The sequence below is a fragment of the Trachypithecus francoisi genome, unplaced genomic scaffold (genome assembly GCF_009764315.1).
Source record: "Trachypithecus francoisi isolate TF-2019V2 unplaced genomic scaffold, Tfra_2.0 Lachesis_group3, whole genome shotgun sequence".
In the NCBI taxonomy this organism is placed as follows: Eukaryota; Metazoa; Chordata; class Mammalia; order Primates; family Cercopithecidae; genus Trachypithecus; species Trachypithecus francoisi.
In genome coordinates, this window is record NW_022681468.1 from 60,121,355 (window position 1) to 60,148,511 (window position 27,157).

The 27,157-nt window shown below is 39.0% G+C and overlaps 2 protein-coding genes across 11 annotated transcripts in view; one reads left to right on the top strand and one right to left on the bottom strand.

Moving 5' to 3' along the window:
• The window catches only part of MIS18BP1 (MIS18 binding protein 1), a 63,943-nt gene extending 56,620 nt beyond the window's left edge, over nucleotides 1-7,323 (top strand). For both annotated transcript variants that reach the window (XM_033188139.1, XM_033188140.1), the window contains exons 16-17: nucleotides 6,070-6,124; nucleotides 6,315-7,323. In XM_033188139.1, coding sequence (XP_033044030.1) covers nucleotides 6,070-6,124; nucleotides 6,315-6,418 — 159 coding nt within the window. In that variant the 3' untranslated portion in view covers nucleotides 6,419-7,323. The remainder of the gene's footprint in view (nucleotides 1-6,069; nucleotides 6,125-6,314) is intronic.
• Nucleotides 7,324-9,611: 2,288 nt separating this feature from the next.
• The window catches only part of FANCM (FA complementation group M), a 76,726-nt gene continuing 59,180 nt past the window's right edge, over nucleotides 9,612-27,157 (bottom strand). For 6 of the 9 annotated variants that reach the window (XM_033188130.1, XM_033188131.1, XM_033188136.1 and 3 more), the window contains 6 exons: nucleotides 26,119-26,275; nucleotides 23,630-23,736; nucleotides 21,547-22,110; nucleotides 13,982-14,357; nucleotides 11,550-11,841; nucleotides 10,122-10,623 (listed from right to left, as the gene is read on the bottom strand). In XM_033188130.1, the coding sequence (XP_033044021.1) occupies nucleotides 10,485-10,623; nucleotides 11,550-11,841; nucleotides 13,982-14,357; nucleotides 21,547-22,110; nucleotides 23,630-23,736; nucleotides 26,119-26,275 (1,635 nt within the window). In that variant the 3' untranslated portion in view covers nucleotides 10,122-10,484. Of the gene's footprint in view, nucleotides 10,624-11,549; nucleotides 11,842-13,981; nucleotides 14,358-21,546; nucleotides 22,111-23,629; nucleotides 23,737-26,118; nucleotides 26,276-27,157 lie in introns of all 9 variants that reach the window. The other 3 variants (XM_033188133.1, XM_033188129.1, XM_033188132.1) reach the window with 3 other exon arrangements.

The window sequence follows — 27,157 nt, forward strand, 5'->3', positions numbered from 1 at the left end:
TGATGGTAGTTTCTTTGGCTGTGCAAAAGCTCTTTAGTTTAATTAGATCCCATGTGTCAATTTTTGCTTTTGCTGCCGTTGCTTTTGGTGTTTTAGACATGAAGTCCTTGCCCATGCCTATGTCCTGAATGGTACTACCTAGATTTTCTTCTAGGGTTTTTAGGGTATTAGGTCTAACATTTAAGTCTCTAATCCATCTTGAATTAATTTTCGTATAAGGGGTAAGGAAAGGATCCAGTTTCAGCTTTCTACTTATGGCTAGCCAATTTTCCCAGCACCATTTATTAAATAGGGAATCCTTTCCCCATTTCTTGTTTCTCTCAGGTTTGTCAAAGATCAGATGGCTGTAGATGTGTGGTATTATTTCTGAGGACTCTGTTCTGTTCCATTGGTCTATATCTCTGTTGTGGTACCAGTACCATGCTGTTTTGGTTACTGTAGCCTTGTAGTATAGTTTGAAGTCAGGTAGCGTGACGCCTCCAGCTTTGTCCTTTTGACTTAGGATTGTCTTGGCAATGCGGGCTCTTTTTTGGTTCCATATGAACTTTAAAGCCGTTTTTTCCAATTCTGTGAAGAAAGTCATTGGTAGCTTGATGGGGATGGCATTGAATCTATAAATCACCTTGGGCAGTATGGCCATTTTCACGATATTGATTCTTCCTATCCATGAGCATGGTATGTTCTTCCATTTGTTTGTGTCCTCTTTGATTTCACTGAGCAGTGGTTTGTAGTTCTCCTTGAAGAGGTCCTTTACATCCCTTGTAAGCTGGATTCCTAGGTATTTGATTCTCTTTGAAGCAATTGTGAATGGAAGTTGATTCCTGATTTGGCTCTCTGCTTGTCTGTTACTGGTGTATAAGAATGCTTGTGATTTTTGCACATTAATTTTGTATCCTGAGACTTTGCTGAAGTTGCTTATCAGCTTAAGCAGATTTTGGGCTGAGACAATGGGGTTTTCTAAATATACAATCATGTCATCTGCAAACAGGGACAATTTGACTTCTTCTTTTCCTAACTGGATACCCTTGATTTCTTTCTCTTGCCTGATTGCCCTAGCCAGAACTTCCAACACTATGTTGAATAGGAGTGGTGAGAGAGGGCATCCCTGTCTTGTGCCAGTTTTCAAAGGGAATTTTTCCAGTTTTTGCCCATTCAGTATGATATTAGCTGTGGGTTTGTCATAAATAGCTCTTATTATTTTGAGGTACGTTCCATCAATACCAAATTTATTGAGCGTTTTTAGCATAAAGGGCTGTTGAATTTTGTCAAAAGCCTTTTCTGCATCTATTGAGATAATCATGTGGTTCTTGTCTTTGGTTCTGTTTATATGCTGGATTACGTTTATTGATTTGCGAATGTTGAACCAGCCTTGCATCCCAGGGATGAAGCCCACTTGATCATGGTGGATAAGCTTTTTGATGTGCTGCTGAATCCGGTTTGCCAGTATTTTATTGAGGATTTTTGCATCGATGTTCATCAGGGATATTGGTCTAAAATTCTCTTTTTTGTTGTGTCTCTGCCAGGCTTTGGTATCAGGATGATGTTGGCCTCATAAAAAGAGTTAGGGAGGATTCCCTCTTTTTCTATTGATTGAAATAGTTTCAGAAGGAATGGTACCAGCTCCTCCTTGTACCTCTGGTAGAATTCAGCTGTGAATCCATCTGGTCCTGGACTTTTTTTGGTGGGTAGGCTATTAATTGTTGCCTCAATTTCAGAGCCTGCTATTGGTCTATTCAGGGATTCAACTTCTTCCTGGTTTAGTCTTGGGAGAGTGTAAGTGTCCAGGAAATTATCCATTTCTTCTAGATTTTCTAGTTGATTTGCGTAGAGGTGTTTATAGTATTCTCTGATGGTAGTTTGTATTTCTGTGGGGTCGGTGGTGATATCCCCTTTATCATTTTTTATTGCGTCTATTTGATTCCTCTCTCTTTTCTTCTTTATTAGTCTAGCTAGCGGTCTGTCAATTTTGTTGATCTTTTCAAAAAACCAACTCCTGGATTCATTGATTTTTTGGAGGGTTTTTTGTGTCTCTATCTCCTTCAGTTCTGCTCTGATCTTAGTTATTTCTTGCCTTCTGCTAGCTTTTGAATGTGTTTGCTCTTGCCTCTCTAGTTCTTTTAATTGTGATGTTAGAGTGTCAATTTTAGATCTCTCCTGCTTTCTCTTGTGGGCATTTAGTGCTATAAATTTCCCTCTACACACTGCTTTAAATGTGTCCCAGAGATTCTGGTATGTTGTATCTTTGTTCTCATTGGTTTCAAAGAACATCTTTATTTCTGCTTTCATTTCGTTATGTACCCAGTAGTCATTCAGGAGCAGGTTGTTCAGTTTCCATGTAGTTGAGCGGTTTGGATTGAGTTTCTTAGTCCTGAGTTCTAGTTTGATTGCACTGTGGTCTGAGAGACAGTTTGTTATAATTTCTGTTCTTGTACATTTGCTGAGGAGTGCTTTACTTCCAATTATGTGGTCAATTTTGGAATAAGTGCGATGTGGTGCTGAGAAGAATGTATATTCTGTTGATTTGGGGTGGAGAGTTCTATAGATGTCTATTAGGTCCGCTTGGTGCAGAGATGAGTTCAATTCCTGGATATCCTTGTTCACTTTCTGTCTCGTTGATCTGTCTAATGTTGACAGTGGAGTGTTGAAGTCTCCCATTATTATTGTATGGGAGTCTAAGTCTCTTTGTAGGTCTCTAAGGACTTGCTTTATGAATCTGGGTGCTCCTGTATTGGGTGCATAGATATTTAGGAGAGTTAGCTCTTCCTGTTGAATTGATCCCTTTACCATGATGTAATGGCCTTCTTTGTCTCTTTTGATCTTTGATGGTTTAAAGTCTGTTTTATCAGAGACTAGGATTGCAACCCCTGCTTTTTTTTGTTCTCCATTTGCTTGGTAGATCTTCCTCCATCCCTTTATTTTGAGCCTATGTATGTCTCTGCATGTGAGATGGGTCTCCTGAATACAGCAGACTGATGGGTCTTGACACTTGATCCAGTTTGCCAGTCTGTGTCTTTTAATTGGAGCATTTAGTCCATTGACATTTAAGGTTAATATTGTTATGTGTGAACTTGATCCTGTCATTATGATATTAACTGGTTATTTTGCTCGTTAGTTGATGCAGTTTCTTCCTAGCCTCGATGGTCTTTACATTTTGGCATGTTTTTGCAATGGCTGGTACCGCTTGTTCCTTTCCATGTTTAGGGCTTCCTTCAGGGTCTCTTGTAAGGCAGGCCTGGTGGTGACAAAATCTCTAAGCATTTGCTTATCTGTAAAGGATTTTATTTCTCCTTCACTGATGAAGCTTAGTTTGGCTGGATATGAAATTCTCGGTTGAAAATTCTTTTCTTTAAGAACGTTGAATATTGGCCCCCACTCTCTTCTGGCTTGTAGAGTTTCTGCCGAGAGGTCTGCTGTTATTCTGATGGGCTTCCCTTTGTGGGTAACCCGACCTTTCTCTCTGGCTGCCCTTAAGATTTTTTCCTTCATTTCAACTTTGGTGAATCTGGCAATTATGTGTCTTGGAGTTGCTCTTCTGGAGGAGTATCTTTGTGGCGTTCTCTGTATTTCCTGAATTTGAATGTTGGCCTGCCCTACTAGGTTGGGGAAGTTCTCCTGGATGATATCCTGAAGAGTGTTTTCCAACTTGGTTCCATTTTCCCCCTCACTTTCAGGCACCCCAATCAGACGTAGATTTGGTCTTTTTACATAATCCCATACTTCTTGCAGGCTTTGTTCATTTCTTTTTCTTCTTTTTTCTTTTGGTTTCTCTTCTCGCTTCATTTCATTCATTTGATCCTCAATCGCTGATACTCTTTCTTCCAGTTGATCGAGTCGGTTACTGAAGCTTGTGCATTTGTCACGTATTTCTCGTGTCATGGTTTTCATCTCTGTCATTTCGTTTATGATCTTCTCTGCATTAATTAATCTAGCTGTCAATTCTTCCACTTTTTTTTCAAGATTTTTAGTTTCTTTGCGCTGGGTACGTAATTCCTCCTTTAGCTCTGAGAGGTTTGATGGAGTGAAGCCTTCTTCTCTCATCTCGTCAAAGTCATTCTCTGACCAGCTTTGATCCGTTGCTGGCGATGGGCTGCGCTCCTTTGCAGGGGGAGATGCGCTCTTATTTTTTGAATTTCCAGCTTTTTTGCCCTGCTTCTTCCCCATCTTTGTGGTTTTATCTGTCTCTGGACTTTGATGATGGTGACGTACGGATGGGGTTTTGGTATAGGTGTCCTTCCTGTTTGATAGTTTTCCGTCTGACAGTCAGAAGGACTGTCTGTTGGTCTGTTGGAGATTGCTTGAGGTCCACTCCAGACCCTGTTTGCCTGGGTATCAGCAGCAGAGGTTTCCGAAGATAGAATATTGCTGAACAGCGAGTGTACCTGTCTGATTCTTTCTTTGGAAGTTTCCTCTCAGGGGTGACGCCACCCTGTGAGGTGTGGGGTGTCAGACTGCCCCTAGTGGGGGATGTCTCCCAGCTAGGCTACTCAGGGGTCAGGGACCCACCTGAGCAGGCAGTCTGTCCGTTCTCGGATCTCAACCTCCGCGTTAGGAGATCCACGGCTCTCCCCAAAGCTGTCAGACAGAGTCGTTCGCGTCTGCACCGCCCCTGCTCTTTCCCCTAATGGGCTGCAGCTGTGCGCTGTCCGCAGAGGTAGAGTCTACAGAGACAGGCAGGCTTCCTTGGGCTGCTGTGAGCTCCACCCAGTTCGAGCTTCCCAGCGGCTTTGTTTACCTACTTAAGCCTCAGCAATGGCGGGCGCCCCTCCCCCAGCCTCGCTGCTGCCTTGCGGATAGATCGCCGCAGAGGGCTGTGTTAGCAGTGAGGGAGGCTCCGTGGGCATGGGACCCTCCCGGCCAGGTGTGGGATATATTCTCCTGGTGTGCCTGTTTCCTTAAAGCGCAGTATTGGGGTGGGAGTTACCCGATTTTCCAGGTGTTGTGTGTCTCAGTTCCCCTGGCTAGGAAAAGGGATTCCTTTCCCCCTTGCGCTTCCAGGTGAGGCGATGCCTCGCCCTGCTTCAGCTCACGCTGGTCAGGCTGCAGCAGCTGACCAGCACCGATTGTCCGGCACTCCCTAGCGAGATGACCCCAGTACCTCAGTTGAAAACGCAGAAATCACCGGTCTTCTGTGTCGCTCGCGCTGGGAGTTGGAGACTGGAGCTGCTCCTATTCGGCCATCTTGCTCCGCCCCTTTTTTTTTTTTTTTTTTGAGGCGGAGTCTCGCTCTGTCGCCCGGACTGGAGTGCAGTGGCCAGATCTCAGCTCACTGCAAGCTCCGCCTCCTGGGTTTCCGCCATTCTCCTGCCTAGTAATTACTATTCTATATAGTAATTACTATACTGTAATAGTATAGTATTGTAATTATAATTACTATATATAATCATGATAAATTTTGTTTATATTTTACGTTTACTAAACCAGTATATTTATTACTTGATTACTTAGTACATTTTGGCAACTTTTGGAGGCCCACAGACTATCCTTTAACTGCTATAGCATTAGTTTATAGTAATTTCTTTTTTTTTTTTTTTTTTCTTTTGAGACAGAGTCTTGCTCTATCGCCCAGGCTGGAGTGCAGTGGCCGGATCTCAGCTCACTGCAAGCTCCGCCTCTGGGGTTTATGCCATTCTCCTGCTTCAGCCTCCCGAGTAGCTGGGACTACAGGCGCCCGCCACCTCGCCCAGCTAGTTTTTTGTATATTTTAGTAGAGACGGGGTTTCACGGTGTTAGCCAGGATGGTCTCGATCTCCTGACCTCGTGATCTACCCGTCTCGGCCTCCCAGAGTGCTGGGATTACAGGCTTGAGCCACCGCGCCCGGCCAGTTTATAGTAATTTCTTATGAGTAGTGTTTGCCAGCAGTGGGAAACAACACTGAGTAAGTCATGGTTCTTGCCCTGAATAAACCCAAAAGAGAATTAGGCATTTCACAGATAATTATAATGTGATTAAATGTTGTTGTAGGTATATGTTCAAAGTAACCTGGGGATAAGCATGCTTAATTTTGTCTAGATTTGAGGTAGACTTCACCAGGAGGTACCATTTAGCTATTAATAGTAACTCTTTTATAGGTTGAAACTGATTTCTCAACTCCAACACCAAGAAGGAGAACCCCACTTAACACAGGTAATATACTTACAGCTTTCTTTTGTGGCTCAGTTCTATTATAAGGTAGATTCTTTATTTAAATGGTATTAAAATTAATTGCTCTCAAGTGGACAGACTTATTAGCATTTTATTCCTTATAGTTGTTTTCAGTTTTATTGAAAGTACTTTTAGAAATTTATTAATCTTGTTATTAAACTTCTCTTCACAGATTTAGGAGAAAACTCTGGTATTGGAAAACTTTTCACTAATGCTGTGAAATCTTTAGATGAAGAAGAGAAAGATTATTATTTTTCAAACTCTGATTCTGCATAGTAAAATGAGAAAATACGATTCCTGGGATTTTTACCATAAAGCAGACAATGTGTTTGTATTTTCAACTGGAGTACATGTATTTTCTTTGTAAAGTAGCTTCCTATGAAAATGTGGACTTCTTTGAAGGTTTCATGTGTTTGTGTTCAAACTAAAATATCCTTATTGCTGCAGCTTACTAAAAATGTAAAGAAAATTGTTTTTGCTTGTGTAGGTATCTGTACATTTCTGTTTTTGCATATTAAAATATATAGATACTTTTTAAATAAGCATCCAAGTCTGTTTACTTTAAGAAAATCATTTCCCAAACAGATTTTTTTTTAATTTCAAGAAAATTTTGCTACCATTTAAGTAAGGGAAGGTGAGAAGGATGACAGAGGTTGTACTGGTAGCTATTGAATTCATGAAAACTTTTAAGTTAGCATTTGTTACCAGTTATTATCCAAGCCAGAGTAGGATTTGTTACCAGTTGTTATCCAAGCCTAATGTTTAAATTACACATTGTTGAAATTAAATTACACATTGCTGACGTGCTTCTCTCCTGATTCTTTTTATTTTATGTGATTGGCATATCTATGAAACCTATGTACATTTAGTTTATTGATTTGCCATTATTTTACTAGGTAAAATTAGAGAACAGATTTTGTTCTCTAATTTTTAAGTGTTATTTACATATGCAGATACAGCTTAAATATTTTGACTAGACAGTTAATAGATCCACCATTAGTAATCAATATATTATGTCATAATAAACATCCTTTTTCACTGAAATTTCGTTTAGAAATAAACTTATTTTCGTTTATTATGTTTTGAAACTTGACATAGGATATTTTCCCTCTGGCTACACATTCATCTACCCTTGTTCTCTATTTAGATTATTCAAATAAAGTTAGTTTGCTTTTATAGTATTTGTTTCTTGTTTTTGTTTGTTACTAATTACTGGGTGATAGAAATAAAAACAAATCACGAGTGGTCCTGTTTAAGTTTTCTCAAAAAAAAAAAAAAAACCAGTAACATTTTCTTGTTTCTTAATTGTTTTAGTCAGAGCAGGCGTGGTGTCATATACCTGTAGTTTCAGCTACCTGGGAGGCTGAGGAAGGAGGATTGCTTGAGCCTAGGAGTTCAAGGCTGAAGTGTGCTATGATCATGCCTGCAACTAGCCACTGCAGCCTGGGCAACAGAAAAAGACTCCTCTTAAATAAGTAAATAAAACAAAATAGTAATAATCAGCAGTTGTATAATTATAGGACTCATGGAAACACTAAAAAGAACAGTGCAATTGGACTAAGATAATTCTTTAAACTACCATGATTATTTCTGCCATAAGGACCATTGGTGGATATAGGATGGATCAAAAGAAAGGGTTATTTTGGAGTGGCCAAAAAAAAATGCTGTTGTATTACTTGAGTTGCCAATATTTGATCTAATGCTATACTGCTTGGAGTTAATGGATAGTGTTTTAGGAGTTAAGAAGGTAGTTAAATCCCTTAACAAAAAGTAAAAAGGTAATTGAAATAGCATAAACTTGACTCAAATCAAGAGTCTGACCCCTACTGCCCATATATTCCCTTGTCCTATCAGAACTCCTTCAGCACCTTCCCTATTCTAAGGTATCTCACCTGCCAGGTACCTGGTTTGTCCCATTTCTATCAGGTCATAAGATGAACTAATAATAAAGTTTAAGGTAAGTAACCTCCAAAGGAGACTTAAAAGTGGAAAAGAAAAAGACCTTAAGGACTTAAATAAGATGGATAATTAATGGTTAATGGCTACCAATGAGAGTATAGGAGGAGGCTATTGCAAGCCTAAATATGGATAGAGCTCTCTACACGGAAAGCATAAATAAATGAAATCCTCTAGTTTATGTCAAACACCATGTTTATGTAATTTTTTTTGGTCTGATGGGTACACACACAGCTGAGTCTGAGCATGTGGTATCTCTGAGGTTGAGGCACTGCATGATTCTGGCTTGGAGCTGGGGCAAAGCACCACCAGAGATGCCCCTACCCGCAGTCCCTGCTGACAATGTAGCAGCAGCATGATGCATGAAGATGTAGCACAGTGGAAGGAGAAAGGCTCCTTTCCTCCTGTCAAAGCTTAGCATTGTGCTCACTACTAAAGGAGAAATAACTCAAAAAGTCCAGTTACAGAAAATCGATAACTGTACACTAGGCAATAACTTACAGTGTTTCCTCTCTGTGGTTTTGACAGAATTATTGAGCAGCAGACATAAGAAGTCAGCTGCTTTCAGACAAGTTGAGAGTTGATACTCTCTCAAAGGAGCTAAGCAGGATTTTTGTCGCCTTTTATCAACACCGTAGAGTGAATCATAGAATCATAATCTCTCTCTCACCGTAGAGAGAATCATATCTAGTTTCTGGGTTCTGCTTCTAGATTTGCCAGCTTAAACTTGAATAAGTCACTTGTTTCTGGGCATCACTTTTATCATTTGGTAAGAAAGGGAAGAGAAGTGATTTTAATTACATGAGCTCTGAAATCCCTGCCAGATTTAAGGTGAGGAAAGCTCTCTGCGGTGAGGCTGGTTCAAGTACCCAACAATGTAATAGGGGTAAAAATGAGGCCAAGAATAAAGGACTCACATAATTAAAGGCTGCTTTAGTACTAGACTGACTAGAAGAAAGATGTCATATATATTGCAGATACAAGCAAAGCCTTCTGTTTTTGTTTTTTTGTTTTTGTTTTTGAGATAGTCTGACTCTGTCGCCCAGGCTGGAGTGCAGTGACGCGATCTCAGCTCACTGCAAGCTCCGCCTCCCAGTTTCACGCCATTCTCCTGCCTCAGCCTCCCGAGTAGCTGGGACTACAGGTGCCCGCCACCACGCCCGGCTAATTTTTTTGTATTTTTAGTAGAGACGGGGTTTCACCGTGTTAGCCTGGATGGTCTCAACCTCCTGACCTCGTGATCTGCCTGGGATTACAGGCGTGAGCCACTGTGCCCGGCCCCAAGCAAAGCCTTCTTAATGTCATCACAGACAACAGAATGGATCAAAACAGTAAATGTAATGTGGTCAACATAATGGGCCTGCATTCAGTAATTTATATTGAAAAGAAACTTTCTAAGTCCAAACCAATATACCACTTTGAATATATTTCGGCAATAAAAAAGAGTAAGGTAGCTGGGAGTTTGTATTAGTCCATTCTCACACTGCTATGAAGAAATAACCCAAGACTGGGAAATTTATAAGGAAAAGATTTTGACTCACAGTTGTGCATGGCTGGGGAGGCCTCAGGAAACTTACAATCATGGTGGAGGGGAAGCCAACGTTTCCTTTTCCACATGGCACTAGGCAAGAGAACTGCAGAGTGAACAGAGGAAAAGCTCCTTATAAAACCATCAGATCCTCTGAACACTATCACGAGAACAGCATGGAGGAACCGCCCCCATGATCTAATCACCTTTCAGGAGGTCCCTCCCCAACATATGGGGATTATAATTCAGATTACAAGTCAAGATGAGATTTTGGTTGGGGACACAGCCAAACCATATTAGAGCTCATATTAACAGATTTGACAGTACTTAACTGGGACGCACCTGTGGTCAGATAAACATTCAGTTAAGTTTTCTACTTTCCTAGTTAGTGGGTCATTTATCTCACAACCACCCATCACCTACACCTTACCAAGTACACATACTTAGTACACTTAAAGTATACTATCTATACATGGGAAAAATCGACAAGTTGGCTCTAGTCAGACATATCAACTTTACTATTTATCACAACAGTACAACTTTAATCTTGGGAACCATTCCAAAGTACCTCTAGCTTAGCTTTTCCTTTCTTAAACTATCCTTAGTAACACTTTTAATAAACCTTGTTTTATTTAATAAAAAAAAATTAGTTTCATAATCTAGTCAAAATGATCACCGAACATCAGATTTTTTTTTAATAATTTATATAATCTATATAAATAAAAATATACAATATAAAATATATTTAAGGAAATATTCTCTTATTTACAAATAAACATAATCACAAAACAGCAATGATTATTGAAGTGCGTTTAATATTGTGAGAGTTCTTTGAAAACCCCATTTTGAGCAGCTTGATTATGCATCAGATTTCAGTCTATCTTGGTTAAGATCATTTGGTAACATTTGTATGTCAAATACATAGTGAACATATCTATAGATCTCCTCAGCCTTCTGATGAGTTACTTGTGCATACATGGAGATTTCTTGAGGTGAGCTGAAAAATAAATGAGACAAAATCATTACACTAGGACTTTTGGCTTTTATAAAATTTAATATTACCTAAAGAACACCAAACACAGTAGCCTTTAAGGAAATCATCTCAAGCATTATCCATCCAGCTGATACGTCTTGAAAATTAGTTTGGATAAAACAGCTACTTGATTCCTTTCCTTAAAATTATCTAGAAAAACAATTCCAGTATCTTCAATGAACTGAATGTTTTTGTGTTCCCCAAAATTCGTATGTTGAAGCCCTGATCCCAATGTGATGGTATTTGGAAGAGGCAACTTCGAGAATTAGTTGATAAAGGTGGATATCCTCATGCACTTATAAGAAGAGGCCAAAGAGCTAGCTAGCTCTATTTCTGCCATGTGAGGATATAATGAGAAGGCAGTAGTCTGTGACTCAGTAAAAAGCTCTCTCCAGAACCCAGCCATATCTCAGACTTCCAGTATCCAGAACTGGCAGAAATAAACTTCTGTTGTTTATAAATTACCCAGTTTATGGTATTTCAGCATTGCAGCATGAGCTAAGACAGTATCTGATGTAGGCCTTTAATTAAAATGAACTACATTCTAAAATCTCCCTCTTCAAGCAATATAAATGCTCATTTTTCTTGTTACAGAACTAAACAGCCCAGAAATGTTAGATTGCAAGGTCAAATGTAACTGCTATTTATTGTCTCTCCACAGAGCTCTAAGGTTCTCAAAGGAAATCCCTACACCTATTTTTTCTTTTCTTTGATTAATGTCCCTCAGCTTCATATAGTAACTAATATATGTTGGCAGGCAAAAAATGTTTACTGAATAAAATAATCTAACAGGCACAATGCCTCGTAAATTTTTTTAATGTTAAACTTCTATGGAATGCTTTTAAGAATCTTTTAAAAGTAATCATTTAAAAATATTACAACAGACATACCTGTTAGCCATCCTTTTCACAGATGAAAACTGGTGACACATATTTAATGCAGTTATATAACTTATATTGGGAATACTTAAATAAAACTGGAGTGCCTCACTTTTACTACTATTCACCACTGTTGGAACATGAATACCAACATTCTTTCTTTGTTCCACTAAAGATAGTTCCTTTAGCAAATCTGCAGTTTCTTCTTGGCAGGAACTGAAAAGAATTCGGATCCCAGCGCCAATTAGGGTAGTCAGCAGGTTGTCATAGCTTTTTGTTCTCCTAAACATCCTTGATGTGTCTCCTAAGTATTTAAATTTAGGGAAAGGCAAATTTTAGTAACTAATATCAAGTAGAATCATTAATATACCTTATTTTATTAAAATCCCAAGATCTACACCATTGGCAAACAAGTGCCACATTCTGCTAATGAGAAACCCTACAACTAATGTTTCTCAAATATCTGAGAAAGAAAATAGGGATAACTATGAGCGCCTTGAGCTGGAATTAACATAGAAAGGTGAATAAGTAAGGAAGAGCTTATATTCCTACATAATTCACTCCTGAAGGCCAAGATTGTATTACTCATCTCTAATTTTTCATGCTACCTCTGAGGAAGGGCGCATTAAGTACTAGTTTAAGTGACATAAAATTATCTTATGTATTTGTTCCAAAGAATCACTCAACAAATACCCTGTACACCCACTTTAATGTCATCTTGTCAATTAGTTCCCTACCCTTTCTTGTTCATTTTCTATTCCATATTCTACTTAAATCCTTTTATTGGTATTCGCTATTATGGCCCCTGATACTTTCCTATAACGTTTGCCATGTTACTTTCCTGTCTATTCCAAATCTATTTCCTTTATCCCTGACTTTTCAAATTAAAAAGAGGCTGGGGCTGGGCACGGTGGCTCACACATATAATCCCAGCACTTTGGGGGGCCGAGGCAGGCAGATTACGAGGTCGAGAGATCGAGACCATCCTGGCCAACATGGTGAAACCTCGTCTCTACAAAAAACACACAAAAAAATTAGTTGAGCGTGGTGGGACGCGTCTGTAGTCCCAGCTACTCAGGAGGCTCAGGCAGGAGAATCACCTGAACCCAGGAAGCAGAGGTTGCAGTGAGCCGAGATTGCGCCACTGCACTCCAGCCTGGGTGACAGAGCGAGACTCTGCCTCCAAAAAAAAAAAAGGCTGGACACGGTGGCTCATGCCTGGAATCCCAGCACTTTGGAATGCCGAGGCTGGCAGATCACCTGAGGTCCGGAGTTCGAGACCAGTTTGACTAACATGGTGAAACTCTGTCTCTACTAAAAATATAAAAATTGGCTGGGCGTGGTGGCACATGCCTCTAATCCCAGCTACTCGGGAGGCTGAGGCAAGAGAATTGCTTGAACCTGGGAGGTGGAGGTTGCAGTGAGCTGAGATCGTGCCACTGCACTCCAGCCTGAGCGACAGAGCAAGACTCTGTCTCAAAAAAAAAAAAAAAGGAAAAAAAAATTGGGTAACCAAAAGATAAAATGACTTATCTAAGGCTACATGGTTCACCAGTGACAAAATGGGGATGAAAAAGCTGCCCAATTCCCATATTATCTTCCTCATATTATCTTATGTAATTTATGTTTTACATAAATTACACTATTACCAAAAGTATAAATCTTCAATTCTTCTGCAGTGGCTTTCACAACTACATGATTTTACTTAGTTCTCATAATATTACAAGACGAATAGGACAAGTGTATTACTAGTTCCTCAGAGGCAGTGATTTGTCAGTGCAATGTCGCATAGAGAAACCAGTAATCGGTGTGTCTTCTAATTCCGTATCTCATGATCTTTTCACTGTTCTTAAGAGCTCGCCATACAATTGAATAATTACTGCAGAAATCTTCTACCTGAAGCTCCAATCCTGCACTTCCAAATGCATCCTAGGCACCCACTTCAGTGACCCATTGAGAACTCGATCTTAACGTGTTCAAAATTGAACTTTCCTTGTCCCTCTTATCTGTTGCTTCCATTATATTCATAATTGCAATAAACAGTACCACTATTTAACTGCCCAATAACCAAGAAGTTGGTCGACTCAGTAATTCTCAACTTCTCCCACCAACTCTTGCTAATCCCGACTCCTTAAACATCTCCCGAATACTACTACTCCTCCCCATTGCTGCCTTATTTAAGGCCCTCATTCTTCGTGGGTTCCTGAAAAAGTCTTATGTTTGGCAGACTTGCCTTCAATTTCCGACCCTTCAGTTCTCATAAGCTGCATTTAAATACAATAACTAATGAAAGCCATTATGGCTGCATGAAAATATGAATGACATTCACCAGTCAAGTGTTTATATTTTAAGAGTTTCCCATATCCTAATAATAGAAGAATAAACTAAGTTAACAGTAAAGTTCCTTTACAGTCTTATAAACAAAGATATTTAAAAATACAAACCTGTTTTTTCTCTGTCCTTTTCCACAATCACACATATTCTTTCAAACATACTCTGCAGGTGCTGGATCTGCTCAATGAGCTTGTTCTTATTGACACTATTTAACATGTCAGACTGAGACCTCCTTTCCACCACCATGCGGTTACTCACGATGTAATCACAGCCATTAAGAGGACAAACTTCTACTTGCAGCCCATGAATTGCTCTTAGGGAAGAAATTACTTCTAATCCAGAAGTTATTTCATGACCGCCTACAAGAATACAGGTTTCTTTTCCTTCCTGTGGAAGTCTAAGAGAAGTATGTGTCCCAGCTAAATGTGGTCTTGAATTGGAACAGGATGCCCCTGAAGTGCTAGAATCCTCCAACGCACTACCATCCTGAAAAAGTGGAAAACACTGGTCACAATCAGGTGAAATACATAAATGTGCCATAAATGTCTCATGTCCGAAGTTGAGTCTCCGTACTGAGAATGTCCAGTTTTCTTCCTTCAATTTGACCAAAGTGACAATAAATGAAGGAACACATAAGTCACTATTCTTATACTTCAAAAAACTATAAAGCTATAATTAACAACAAAAGCTAAGAACAGTAGGATGTAAAGAAATAGGAGAAAGTCTAAAAATGAACAGGAAAGGAAATAAGTGTTGAAAAAAAATAAATGAACGGAAGGTGAAATAACCTTAGAGCAGATTAGAGTTCATTGTGAAGAATAAGGAAACCAGACAAGACATTTTTGAAAAATAATAGGAAGATTAGATAACCAGAAAGTATCTCCAGTTGAAAACAACTAAACCTGTTTAGTTTTAAAAAACTAACATGTTTGTAAAAAATACTTAGAAATACATAAATGGTCTGACGAGAAAGGAAGGAATACACCGAGGTCAAAAACAACATGGAAGTGAGAATTTTGGAAGTTATTTAAGCCAGAACCAGCTTTCCTTTCCAAAGTAATCTGCCAAATCCTGTGAACCATGAGCTCCTCTTTTTGCAGAGGCACAGGGCACAGGAAACAATGCCAGATGTCTGAACCTCTGTCCCCAAAAACGGTTAAACATTTATTATAAGCGCAAATAAAAAATAAATCTACTCCATAAAAGCAGAAAGGAAAAAGTAATTGTCAATCTTGATATCTGGTAGAGAGGGAAAAATCTCAGAATTGGTATCTACATATTGGCCCCACAGCCCTCATGTAGGCTTGTAGCCAGAATACACAATACCTGTGTGATCCACAAAAAGTAATAAAATGTGCTCTCAAAAAAGAAATGCAAATGGCTCTTACGAGCTATATAAATATATGAAACTGAAAGAAAAAAGATGCTTTCAAATTTGCTATGCAAAGAAAAACACAAATTTGAAACTATATGACATGCCATCTCTCACTAGGTTGACAATATTCTCTGTTAATAAGGTTCTGGAGAAATCAGAAATTCTTTTACAGTGCTGGTAGTAATAATGTGGTACAGGGCCAGGTGCGGTGGCTCACGCCTGTAAGCACTTTGGGTGGCTGAGGCAAGTGGATCACTTGAGGTTGGGAGTTCGAGACCAGCCTGGCCAACATGGTGACCCCATCTTGACTAAAAATACAAAAATTATCTGGGTGTGGGAGGCGGAGTTTGCAGTGAGCCGAGATCACGCCACTGCACTCCAGCCTGGACGACAGAGTGAGACTCTGCCTCAAAAAAAAAAAAAAAAAGGTACAAACCCTATAGAGAAGTTAGCAATATCTGGCAATATTACATATGCATTTACTTTTTACAGCAATTCCAAGAAATTAATCCCAATGTTACACCAGCAACATTTAAGAGAATACAAACATGGCTATTTATTATAAGAACAAAAGATTAGAAACAACCCACATATGCATCAATATGGAAATGTTGAATAAATTATTACATAATCATACAATGGTGTATGCAGCTACACAAAGTAATGAGGAATATATATCTGTATATTACTATTGAGTGAACCTGAGGATATAGTTTTAAGTAAAAAAATCAAGATGGGATAAAGTATGTACTATATTTTACTACTTACCTAAGGAAGATTAAAAATAAAAAAGTATCTAATTATATATTTCAAACAATGTATAAACAAACCGAAGTATATAGATATTTTTAATTATTACCTTTGTACATGGAAGGAAACAGTGAAGGACACAAAAATAAAACTGAAATTTTTTTTTTTTTTGAGATGGAGTTTTGCTCTTGTCGTCAAGGCTGGAGTGTAATGGTACAGTCTCAGCTCACTGCAACCTCTGCCTACTGGGTTCAAGTCATTCTCCTGCCTCAGCCTCCCAAGTAGCTGGGATTACAGGTGCCTGCTACAACACCCGGCTAATTTTTATATTTTTAGTAGAGACAGGGTTTCAAACCATGTTGGCCCGGCTGGTCTTGAGCTCCTGACCTCAGGTGATCCACCCACCTCGGCCTCCCAAAGTGCTGGGATTACAGGCGTGAGCCACTGTGCCTGGCCTGGAATTTGTTGAATATAAATTATTTTGTAGATTTTAATTTGGGACCATGAACAAAATAAATAAAAAGGCATCCCATTTTCATGCACTGAAAAATTTAACATTATTAAAATGACAATACTACCCAAAATGATCTATGGATTCAATACAATCCCCTTCAAAATTCCAAAAGGATATATAGCAGAAATGGGAAAATCCATACTAAATTTCATATATTTCAAGGGACTCTGAATATCTAAAACAATCTTTAAAAAAAAAAAAAGTTAGAAAACTCAGACTTACCAACTTACTATAAAGCTACAGGAATCAAGACAGTGTGGTACTGGCATAGAAAAAGACATATGCCAAAGAAATGAGAGTCTAGAAATAAACCCTCACACATATGGTCAACTGATTTTAAGTAAGATAGCCATGCACCACCACCAACAAAAGCTGGACTTTTACATCATTAACAAAAGTTAACTCAAAATGATTCAAAGGTATACACTGAAGAATTAAAACTATAAAACTCTTACAAGGAAACATAAAGGAAAATCTTCATGACTTTGGATTTGGCAAGATGTTTTCTTCCCATACTTGGGTCAGCAGATTGCTCTAGTTACTTGGTGTTTGCTAGACTGGTGGGAGGGAGCACTAGGAGTGTGGAATTGGTGTTTTCTGTTGTCCTGGTTCGACTTGTTTCCGTAGGTCTCGAAGGCAGGAATTTCTCAGTGATCTTACTCTCCCTCCCAGTTATTAGAGACCTCTAATTGTCTAAGCTTAAGATGTTTTCCTGCCCTTCTCCCAGTTATAGAGGGTATTTTTCTTGTTTCCTTCCTGATCTGCGGTCTTCACCTAAGCTCTGAGGGCAATATAGTTTGCTGCTCTTCCCCCAGTAGCTTAAAACTTTTTGTTCCATAGGGGAAAGTTGGAAAGGAACAAGGTGAGGCATGGTTCCTTTTCCACAGCAATTGCTTATCTCTTCCCCAAGGACTGTATGAAGAACAAGGGTTTTTCTCATTCTCAGTTTTTTTTATGAATCCCTGATGAGTGTGTGAAGAGCCCATGAGTGGCCGTAAATTCCCCTTGTGTCTACAACTCCCAGGGGTTCTAAACTTTCATGCTAGTCCATTGCCTTTTGCAATTCACTAACGTTTTAGCTGAAATTTTTTTTTTAATTTTTTTTTAGAGAGTCTCACTTTGTTGCCCAGGCTGGAGTGCAGTGGCACGATCACAGCTCACTGCAGCCTCAACCTCCCAGGGTCAGGTGATCCTTCCACCTTAGCATGCTGAGTAGCTAGGACTACAGGTATGCACCAGCATGCCAGGCTAATTTTTTTGTTGTTTTTGTTTCATTTTTCTTTTTTTTGATATGGAGTCTCGCTATGTTACACAGGCTGGAGTGCAGCAGCGCAATCTTAGCTCTCTGCAACCTCTCCCTCCCTGCTTCAAGCAATTCTCCTGGCGCAGCCTCCTGAATAGCTGGGGCTACAGGCATCTGCCACCATGTCTGGCTAATTTTTCATATTTTTAGTAGTGATGGAGTTTCACCGTGTTGGCCAGGCTGGTCTCAAACTCCTGACTTCAAGTGATCCACCTGCCTTGGCCTCTCAAAGTGTGGGATTATAGGCGTAAGCCACTGCCCCCGGTCAGCTGAATTATTTTTACCACATTTTATAGTGTCCAGTGATTGCCATGAATCAGCAAGCTTTTCACTGGAGGGGCCTGTTTTTCCTTAAATATCAGCCTAATTGTTTGCCCTACAACCTTAGCTCTGTAATGGTTTCAAGAAAACATGATTTTGCTGATGACTGGCTCTTTGTTATAGTAAGGATGGGAGCAATACTCCCTCTACCTTTCTACATCGTAACTTAAGGTGGACTTTCTATCTTTTAACATAATAAACTAAGATCAACATCCTAATTATTCAGAAATTATCACTAAAATATATTTAATATTTAATTTTTAAAAAAGAATAATAAATGTAATGAAGGAGGAAATGGCCACTAAAGAACTAACTAGAAGAAAATAGTGGAAGTACTTAGTTATCTTAGAGTATGGCTTTCTAAACACGACAAGGTCAGGAAGTACAAAGAAAACAATCTAGGCTGCATAAAGAAGTTATATTTCATATAGCAAGAAACACTAAACACAAAACAAAAAAAGCAAATAAAAGACAAGGAATACTGTTTGTAATATTCATGACAATGCAAATATTAGTATTTTTAATCTGTGAAGATTTTTGTCAGGGTACTCTATTTTATGCCTTTTCAAATTTACCTCAAAAATTCTTTCCCCTAATTTCAAGTAATAAGAATCATACTATATGTAATTTTATTCACTAATAGTAGAAAACTTAAAACATCTTTCCATTAAGATCTACTGATCCTTTTTCATAGTGCTCTTCAAAGTACCACTAGCCTATATCTATTTTTTAGTTAGGACATACCAAAGTAGAAATACTGCTTAAAGTGTTAGTGATTACCAGTGCTTATTTCTCTTTTCAAAGTAAAGAGCACTGGAGTGTGGTGTGGGAGTGAATAGGCATCTACGGTAATTTGAAGCCCAGAAGGGCAGTGTGGAGGCACCCAGCCTCTGTAGCCTCATCTCCACTGCCCAGATAGTTAGCCCAGGGTCAGGAGGGACTCTGCTTTGTCGAGAAAAGCCTGGCATACTAAGACACTCGCAAATGTCACTAGTGTGAATTACAGCTGAATAAACTACACAGAAACTACACTACTGTATCCACCTAGAACCAAGGCCAACACACCCCATCAAACTGACACCCTAAGATCCATTTATACAAATAAGTCTTTCCCTCGGAAATTACTCCATAAAACTTCATGAGGTGAATATCCCACTAGATGTGTAGAAATCAACATAAAGACCCGTCATATATGAAAAAGCAAGGACATGATACTTCCAAAGGAACACAATAATTCTCAAATAAAAGACCCCAATTACAATGAATTATATAAAAATAGTAATCTTGCCAGGCATGGTGTTGCATGTCTATAGTCCCAGCTACTAAGAAGGCCGAGGTAGGAGGATCACGTGAGTCCAGGAGTTCAAGTCAGCAGTGAGCTATGATCGCACCTGTGGATAGCCACTGTACTCCAGCCTAGGCAACACAATGAGAACTCATCCTGGGATTTTAATCTCTATGCTATCGATGAGGATATTGAAACTCAAAGAAATTAAGTACTTTCTTATTCTCCAGTCTATTATAAAGACTTAATGTAGTCAATCTTTTCCTAACAATGCCTTCAAGAAATAACTATGCCTCCCCCCGCAAAAAAAAAAAACAAAAAAAAAACTGGGGACAATTTGCAACTGGAAACACAAATATGAGGACCATTGTGTGGACACTGTCAAGCATGTGGCTAAAGGCAGAGTGTGATGAAACTTCTTGGGGATAAAGAGAAGTAGAAACAGAGGGTAGAATAGTAGTTAGTAAGGGGGTTAAGGTTGGGGTGGAGGGTGTTGGTCAAATGATACAAAATTTCAGATAGGAAGACTATAGTCAATTACAAGGTAGGCCGGGCGCGGTGGCTCAAGCCTGTAATCCCAGCACTTTGGGAGGCCGAGACGGGCGGATCACGAGGTCAGGAGATCGAGACCATCCTGGCTAAAAGGGTGAAACCCCGTCTCTACTAAAAACTACAAAAAACTAGCCGGGGGAGGTGGCGGGCGCCTGTAGTCCCAGCTACTCTGGAGGCTGAGGCAGGAGAATGGCGTAAACCTGGGAGGCGGAGCTTGCAGTGAGCTGAGATCCGGCCACTGCACTCCAGCCCGGGAGATAGAGCGAGACTCCGTCTCAAAAAAAAAAAAAAAAAAAAACAAGGTATTTTATCTTGAAAATCACTGAAAGAGTAAATTTTAAGTGTTCTCAACCAAAAAATGATAAGTATTTGAGGTAATACATATGTTAATTAGCTTGATCTAGCCATTCCACAATGTATACATATTTCAAAACATGTTATACTTGATAAATATATACAATTATTTGTCAATTATAAAAATTATTAATTTTTAATAAGTCTATTTTCAGTCTCACGCCTAGTTAGGCAAACAAATGAATCAATATATACGGCTCCTATTATTTCTTTAACCCCTATCTGGCAAAATTACTGTAATTATAAACTCTTAAAAACAGGAAACAGTTTTACAGTGATTCATCTAGAAATAGCACAACAGGGAGAAGGTAAAATTGAACTACTTAGCAGTCATTCTGGAAGGAAATGGAAGAAAACTTTAAGGAAGGAAACCAGTTGGTAGTCCCAAATTCCTTTACCCAATAAAAAGAGACTTACATACCCAAAGCCTTCTGAGAAGGAGAAAAGTTAACCTGGGAACTAGTTCTAGTTTTTTTTTTTTTTTTTTTTTGAGACGTGGTACTCCCAAATTCCTTTACCCAATAAAAAGAGACTTACATACCCGAAGGCTTCTGAGAAGAAGAGAAGTTAATCTGGAAACTAGTTCTAGGTCTTTTTTTTTCTTTCTTTCTTTTTGAGACGGAGTCTTGCTCTGTCACCCAAGCTGGAGTGAAATGGCACCATCTTGGCTGACTGCAACCTCTCCTTCCAAGTTTCAGTGATTCTCCTACCTCAACCTCCCAAGTAGGTGGGACTACAGGGATGCACGACCACGCCTGACTAATTTTTGTGTTTTTAGTAGAGACGTCATTTCACCATGTTGGCTAGGCTAGTCTTGAACTCCTGACTTCAAGTGATCCACCTGCCTCGGCCTCCCAGAGTGCTGGGATTACAGGCATGAGATACCGCACCTGGCCAAGGAACTAGTTCTGAACACATAATTTCAATCAACTTTGCCTTGCAGAAAGCCCTATTTTCCCACATCCTTTTAATAAAATTATCAAGTTTCCTTACATAGTGTTAACAAAACATTAACATATTTAAAAAAGTAAAACCTGAGCATCCTGTGAATTGCCCATATAATTTTGTGTATTGTTTTCTTGTTTGAAGACATTTTCTTCAAAATTTTTTTGTTAATTTTTCTTTGACCTAGTTATTTAATACAAAACACACACATAAGAAAGAAAAAGAAAAACTTCTGGTAACCATCTAAAGACATTTTTTCCTTTCTTTGATCCATACCTTCTGTGGAATTGCAAATTTTCTACAGTCTTTCTGTGAATCAACAGTAGTGAAGAACGGTGTGGTAGACTGGACTTTATTATGATTCTGAGGTTTGAAGTCTGAGACTTCAGAAATTGTATCCTTTAAATTAAGTGATGTCTGTTTGCTCTGCTTTGGTGATTGATTAACTACTGGATTAGAACGCACTTTGGAATGCAGAGAAGATCCAGAAGGCACTGAATTTAAACAACAGTCCCGTTGTTTGTTCTTCTTAACAATGCTTGGGTTAACTGCAATATTAGATTCTCTTTTATCATTTACATTGTTCTCCTCCTCACTTGAATCATCTGGTAAAATAATTCTGGACAATTTCTTTTTTGAATGTGCACAGTTTTGTTCCATCATTTGTTTTAGCATTACTGCACGTCGGGTTTTATACTTTTTACTGCTACTTGCAAAGCAATCATCAGTTATTAAGTTAAAATCAACACAAACTTCTTCTTCACTTGATTGGCCTTTGCAAGACTCCTCTTCATCAACACAAAAACTATCCTCTAAATAGGTTTCATCTTGTTCAGGAATCTACAATAAAAACAAAAGAATATTTTACATTTATTTCAGACAATTAACAGGTATTTAAAACATACTTCGAAGCACATGAAATCTGCATTAATATTTGTTTAATTTACTTTATTAATTCAGCCACTTACTCAACTAACATATACCAAGTACATTCTTTGTGGAGGAAAATGAGTTTGAGAATAAAGGAAAAGAATGATTTACCGTCTAGAAATTTAAGGTTTAGTAACAACAGGTAGAAAGTAAACAATAATAATAGATGATAAATGCTATATAATAAGCACAGTGGAAGTACAGGGAGTACACATTACCAAGCTGAACATGGCAATTTATAAACAAACACGACTAATATGAAAATGTTGGCCGGGCGCGGTGGCTCAAGCCTGTAATCCCAGCACTTTGGGAGGCCGAGACGGGCGGATCACGAGGTCAGGAGATCGAGACCATCCTGGCTAACATGGTGAAACCCCGTCTCTACTAAAAAATACAAAAAACTAGCCGGGCGACATGGCGGGCGCCTGTAGTCCCAGCTGCTTGGGAGGCTGAGGCAGGAGAATGGCGTAAACCCAGGAGGCGGAGCTTGCAGTGAGCTGAGACCCGGCCACTGCACTCCAGCCTGGGCGGCGGAGCGAGACTCCGTCTCAAAAAAAAAAAAAAAGAAAATGTTATCCATAAATGATATAACCTATAATTTTCAGAATATAACTTTTTTTTTTTTTTTTGAGGCGGAGTCTCGCTCTGTCGCCCGGACTGGAGTGCAGTGGCCAGATCTCAGCTCACTGCAAGCTCCGCCTCCCGGGTTTACGCCATTCTCCTGCCTCAGCCTCCCGAGTAGCTGGGACTACAGGCGCCCGCCACCTTGCCCGGCTAGTTTTTCTATTTTTAGTAGAGACGGGGTTTCACCATGTTAGCCAGGATGGTCTCGATCTCCTGACCTCGTGATCTGCCCGTCTCGGCCTCCCAAAGTGCTGGGATTATAGGCTTGAGCCACCGCGCCCGGCAGAATATAACATTTTTATGAAAAAAAAAATTTATCAACCAAGGACAAAAAAGGGATCTTTTTTATTTTTTGAAATGGGGTTTCACTCTTGTCGTGCAGGCTGGAGTGCAATGGTGCAATCTTGGCTCATTGCAACCTCTGCCTCCCGGGTTCAAGCTATTCTCCTGCCTTAGCCTCCCAAGTAGTTGGGATTACAGGCATGTGCCACCATCCTGGCTAATTTTTGTCTTATTAGTAGAGATGGGATTTCACCATGTTGGCCAGGCTGGTCTTGAACTCCTGACCTCAGGTGATCTACCAGCACTGGCCTCCCAAAGTGCTGGGATTACAGGCGTGAGCCACCCTACCCGGCCAAAAAGGGATCTTGAGAATTCATTTAGTCAAGCTTCCTGACTTTGGGCAGAAATTATCTCAAATAGCTCTGACAGCCCAGTTTTAGAAACAAAATGGAGGCTTCATTAACAGGAACATATTTCAACATCACCATCCAGAAATTCTCCATTATATTTCTATAGTTCATACCTGTGAAAAAATGTTTATGTTTTTATGTGTCTTATGAATCATTTTGTACTTATTGTTCATCATTGGACTACGCAAAGATTTCATGTAAACAGCTCTCATTTCAGCATCTGTGTAAAGATAAGAATTTAAGATAAAGTAGCAAAATTATTTAAATGAAAACCAGTAAGTATTTAACTTCAATCTATTTCAAATTTACTTGATTCAAACCTTGTGCAAATATTTTACACAAAGACAATAAATATTAAAAGATATCTATAAACAATTATTCAAAAATATTAAGTTAGGAGTTCAGCCTTTGAAATCAGATCATCTAGCTGAATGATCATGGACAACTTAAGTTCCCTGCTTTAGCTATCTCTCTGAAAATGAGGATTGAAACAGAGACTTTTCTTTCAAAACAAAGGTATACAAAGACCTTAAAAATGTACCAGATTTACAGAAGTTTCACAAAAACATAAGAAATCTAGCCAGAAGAGAAAATATGTACTAAAAACATTAAAACCCACAGCCAATAAAAAGTATGTTTAATAATTTTCAGTTAAGGAAAACCTGGGAAACACCTTGGTTTTTTTTTATGCCTAGCATTTTTAAAAGTTCTAATATAATGAAAGGTACTTGAGACATGACACATAAAAACAAAAGACAATGTGAATTTCGAGGTACTTAAAAAAAAAGCTTTGAAACTATACATAGTTCAAACATACTGTGTCTGCAATGGAATTTCAAATTTCTATAATCGCCATCTAAACTGCTTCATCTGCAGCCTTCCCAATAATATAACAGCAACTATGTCCTTGTTGCTCAAGCTTACTGACTCCTCCTTTTTTTCTGATCCATCGGAAAATCCTGTCAGCTTTACGTATCCAGAATTCAATCTTTCTCACTCTCCTCAGTGCTACTATCTTGGTAGAAGCCACTACCATTCCTTGGTTGGAGGACCTCAACAGTCTCCTAACTCGTCTCAGTCTACCTCTGTTCCCCTATAGGTCATTCTCAACATAGAAGCTACAGAGATTCTACTAAATTATGTCAGATTATGATCTGGCTGCTATTTATCTGATCTTCCTACTACCTTCCCTTTTCCCTCATTCCAGTCAAAACACTGTTCCTTCAACAGGCCAAGCACACTACCGACTCAGGGCCTCTGCACTGGCTGTTGTCTTTGTATCAACATTCTTCCACTGGATTTATATTGTAAACCTGCAAAAGCCACTTCTGTTAATGAACATCAAGGGCATAAAACCTTATCCTGCAAATTATATCAGCATTAAGGACAGTACTGAGAACACTGTCTTTCAACACTTTTATCTTAAAAGTCACGAACTTTGAGAAACTGTCACTTTAAATAATATCAGAGACTGCAAAAGCAGAATAAATGACGAGATCTGTGAAAGATTAGAATACTGAAGAGATATAATCAGAATATTTCTCACTTCTTTTACAGTCAATCTGAACCATCTCCTCTAAATGTATTGTATGTAAGACCTGTTCAAGCATTGGATGAACACACCGTTTTCTGAAAGTAAACTGCCTTTACTTGGCAAATTTAATAAATTTAGCTTTGTATTTCAGTTGGTCTTAACAATCTACATCACTAAATCTCTCTTCTTCTAGTCTCTGATGATGTCACCTTCTCAATGAAGCCTATTCCTAATTGCTTTACTTAAAATCACAGCTAGGCTGAGTGCAGTGGCTCACAGCTATTGACCCAGTACTTTGGGAGGCCAAGGTTAGAAGACTGCTTGAGGCCTGAAGTTGGAGACCAACCTGAGCAACACAGTGAGATTACATCTCTACAAAAGGCCAAAAAAATTAACTGGTCATGGTGGCACATGCCTGTAGTCCGACAGGAGGCTAAAGCAGGAGAATCTCCTGAGTCTAGGAGTTCAATGCTGCAGTGAACTATGACTGCGCCACTGCACCCTATTCTGGGCAACAGAGTAAGACTCTGTCTCTAAAAAAATAAAATTAAAAAATAATAAAATGGCAACTTGTCTGTTATTTATACCCCCAACCTCAGTCACTCCAAATTTTTCTCATCTTGTCCAACTTTTTTATTTTTCTGTAATTTTTTATCTTACAATAAACTAAATAATTTAGTTAGCATATATATTGTCTCTTTCCCTTTGAATGTAGGCTTCATAAGAATAAATTTTTTGTCTATTTTGTTCATTCATATATGGTTCCTAAACGCCTTACGTAGTACTAGGCATGTAGCAGGCACTAAACACGTGTGAAATGAACATTTCACACTTCAGCAACCCAGGTCAATCTGAAGAGAAATATTCAAATTAGCAGAAGCCTATAAACAGCCAGTTTAAAATAAAGCAAGTATTACAGAATTTGAATGAAAATGACCAAATAAATATTTTGCACATATCACATTTAATTACCTTTAAGGTCTAGTTTCATTAAAAACTGATTAAAATATTTAAATATAAGCACATACAAACACTGAAAAAAATCTGAAGGATCATTATAACATTTACCATTTATAGCCTGTGAAAGTTGAGTTTCATCATTTAAAAAGTCAAGTAATGAGGAATCTTCTTCATTTTCTGACTCATCATTTTCATCTGATGAAACATATTCTGCATCTTCTTCAGAAAGTTCTGCTTCATCATCTAAAAACTTCCTAGCTACATGCTAAGACAAATTAGAAAACATAAAGATATCATTGAGAAAATAATTTTCTTTCTTGATTGGAAATGATTCTGGAAAACTGATTTCTTATCAATGCTTTTAAGATTAATAAAATAATAAAAACAGAAAATTTCTAGGCCCAGTGTGGTGGCGCACACCTGTAATCCCAGCACTATGGGAGGCCGAAGCAGGTGGATCACCCGAGGTCAGGAGTTCGAGGCCAGCCTGACTAACATGATGAAACCCCATCTTTACTAAATACAAAAAAAAAAAAATTGGCCAGGCGTAGTGGTGCATGCCTATAATCCCAGCTACTCGGGAGGCTGAGGCAGGAGAATCACTTGAACCTGGGAGGCGGAGATTGCAGTGAGCTGAGATGGCACCACTGCACTCCAGCCTGTGGCAATAAGAGAGAAGCTCTGTCTAAAAAAGAAAATTCCAAGAAGAAATGATAAAGTTACAAATCTATTTAAAAATTCTGATAATTCTGTCATAAGTAAAATAAAGTAAAAGTTGGCATATTTGCTTGATCTTTTTTTTTTTTTGAGACAGTCTCACTTTGTTGCCCAGGCTGGAGTGTAGTGGCACAATCTTGGCTCACTGCAACCTCCGCCTCCCGGTTCAAGAGATTCTCCTGCCTCAGCCTCCCGAGTAGCTCGGATGACAGGCACATGCCATCACGCCCAGCTAATTTTTGTATTTTTAGTAGAGACAGGGTTTCCCCAGGTTGGCCAGGCTGGTCTCAGACTCCTGACCTCAGGTGATCCACCTGCCTCAGCCTCCCAAAGTGGTGTGATTACAGGCATCAGCCACCCTGCCCAGCCTGCTTGATGTTTCCTAATAAACATAAAATTTCTTGAGTCTTCCAGCTCTTTCAAGAAAATT